Raw genomic sequence first — 2068 nt, 5'->3', positions numbered from 1 at the left:
AGTCTCAGGGTGCTGGATTTGGGGTGGAACCCTCCATGCATGGTTAGTAGCTTCCGAGTCTTAACATATATATATATATTCACTCAAAGAGCAGCATTTTATAAAACCAAGTGGTCTTTATTGAACTATTTATATGGAGAAAAAAACTTCATCCATTAGGTTTGCCATTTTGGACTTCATTGGATCCAGTAATGAAAAGTCCAGCTGTTTAATAGCCCTCTTATTTGCAGCATTTGCAGCCAGAAATGTTTAATCTCCCTGGATACAGAAACAGTTTAAGGGTTTATAGTTCTTATTTTTACCAAGGTAATTAGAATTAAAATGATTAGCTCTCAAAACAGAAATACTGAATGAATCATTTAATGATGCAGAAGTGGAAATGCAATCTTATCCGTCAAGAAGGAGTGTCCTAGAATAAATAAGTTGGTACACATTACTGCTTTGCATACAAGGAAGGAAGGAGGGAGGGTATAATAACCAGAAATGTCTGGTTCAGATCAAAGACAGGAAGACGTGTGCTCTTCCTGTCGTGTGCAGGAAGAGACGTGCCGACGATGCAGAAAAACACAGAGGTAAACTAAAAACAATGAACTTACTTTTCTCATTTCTTTTGAAAGAAACAAAGACACTTATTTAACATTTAAAGACTACTAAACTGTTATTTATTCTGTTGAGAGAAGAGGATTCATCAGCTCTTATTTGGAATGTAGTTTCTCTTGGATTTGAAAAAAATCATAGATTGCCAAGTAAGATTGTTTCTCCATTTTCTGGCTTGTGGTGTTATTGAAATAAATAATGTGTTTTTAACCAACCTCAGGTAGAAAGCTTCTTTCAGAATTTTACCGGCAGAAATGTTTGAATCATGCTTTTATTCTGAAGTATTTAGCATTGTTTGTCACGATATGGTCATTCTTGCTCTACAAATCATTCCATTTTCCTCTCAAAACAACAGTTTTATCCAGTTAAAATTGCTTTTGGTTTCATTTTATACATAAGACAGTCACCTTGATCTTTAAAACCTGGAAAAGCTAATGAGACAAAAAAAGAGTTAATTTTTGTTTGTGATACGTATTTTTCGACAACATATGTAAAATGACAAACATTGTAGTGGAGCCATTTTTTCATTTCTGCCAGTTAAGGACTGGTATTTCACCAAACCGGTCGAAATACAAGCACAAAAAGCTTTTGAGTGATTGTGAAGTGTGCATGTCAACAGCACAGGAGTTGATTATGACCGGATACACGTGTACCAAATTTCATAATTGTTGGTCATAGCACGGCTTGGGGATGATTTTTTATTTTATTTTTTTTATGCAGAGCAGTACGAGTCTCTCTGCATAAAAGTTATCTAGGAAGTATAATGTTGATCTAAATCGTGCATACTCCACAATTTCTGATATTACTAATAAACTAAAATAATCTAAAATAATCCTTTTCTGGGTCAAAAGTGAGAACTCCACAGTTTCTATCAAAATAAAATAAAAAAGAGGAAAGGACACATTAGGGCAAATGGTAACATTCAGACAAAAAGACATGAGTGAAGGCGGTGACATCACAGTGCCATGAAACCGAGTTACTCAGCCTCCCGGCAGAAGTCCGATAAAATGTTTCAAGGAATGCCCTTAGGAGCGCTCAGCTCCACAGCTGCATGGATAACAGGAGGGGGTGAGGTGGGAAGGAGCCTTATGTTTACACATCTTCAAGGAGATTGGAAATATGCAGCCCTTCCAAGGCAACATGAGAAAAGCCAATTCAGATACAGAATGTCTTAGGTCGGGAAGATTATAAATTTCAATCTTACCCGAAAGTCTCTCCTATACATCTCAGTTCCCAATCATCCAAATTAGTTTGGTCGTTCCACTGAGCAGAAACTAGTAACTTCTCCAAGATCGATTCCAACTCATTAGAGTTTTAGAGTCCTCAGCTGGGCTGCGAGTCTCAGCAAGACTCGCATCCAATTTGCGTCTCTGCTCACACTGTTGTTGCACAACACCCCCCCCCCCCTTCTCTCTCTCTACTTCCTCTTCTGAGAGGAGGGAGATGTTGCTCCCAGCTCTCCGTCTAACGG

General features: G+C 37.9%; 1 protein-coding gene across 1 annotated transcript in view; it reads left to right on the top strand.

Moving 5' to 3' along the window:
- Positions 1 to 16: 16 nt before the first annotated feature.
- The window catches only part of LOC103151302 (NXPE family member 3-like), a 15750-nt gene continuing 13698 nt past the window's right edge, over positions 17 to 2068 (top strand). The window contains exon 1 of the mRNA XM_007571285.2: positions 17 to 572. Within this exon, the coding sequence (XP_007571347.1) occupies positions 555 to 572 (18 nt within the window). The 5' untranslated portion in view covers positions 17 to 554. The remainder of the gene's footprint in view (positions 573 to 2068) is intronic.

This window comes from Poecilia formosa, unplaced genomic scaffold (genome assembly GCF_000485575.1).
Source record: "Poecilia formosa unplaced genomic scaffold, Poecilia_formosa-5.1.2 Scaffold277, whole genome shotgun sequence".
In the NCBI taxonomy this organism is placed as follows: domain Eukaryota; kingdom Metazoa; phylum Chordata; class Actinopteri; order Cyprinodontiformes; family Poeciliidae; genus Poecilia; species Poecilia formosa.
This window is presented reverse-complemented; position numbering and strand designations above follow the sequence as displayed.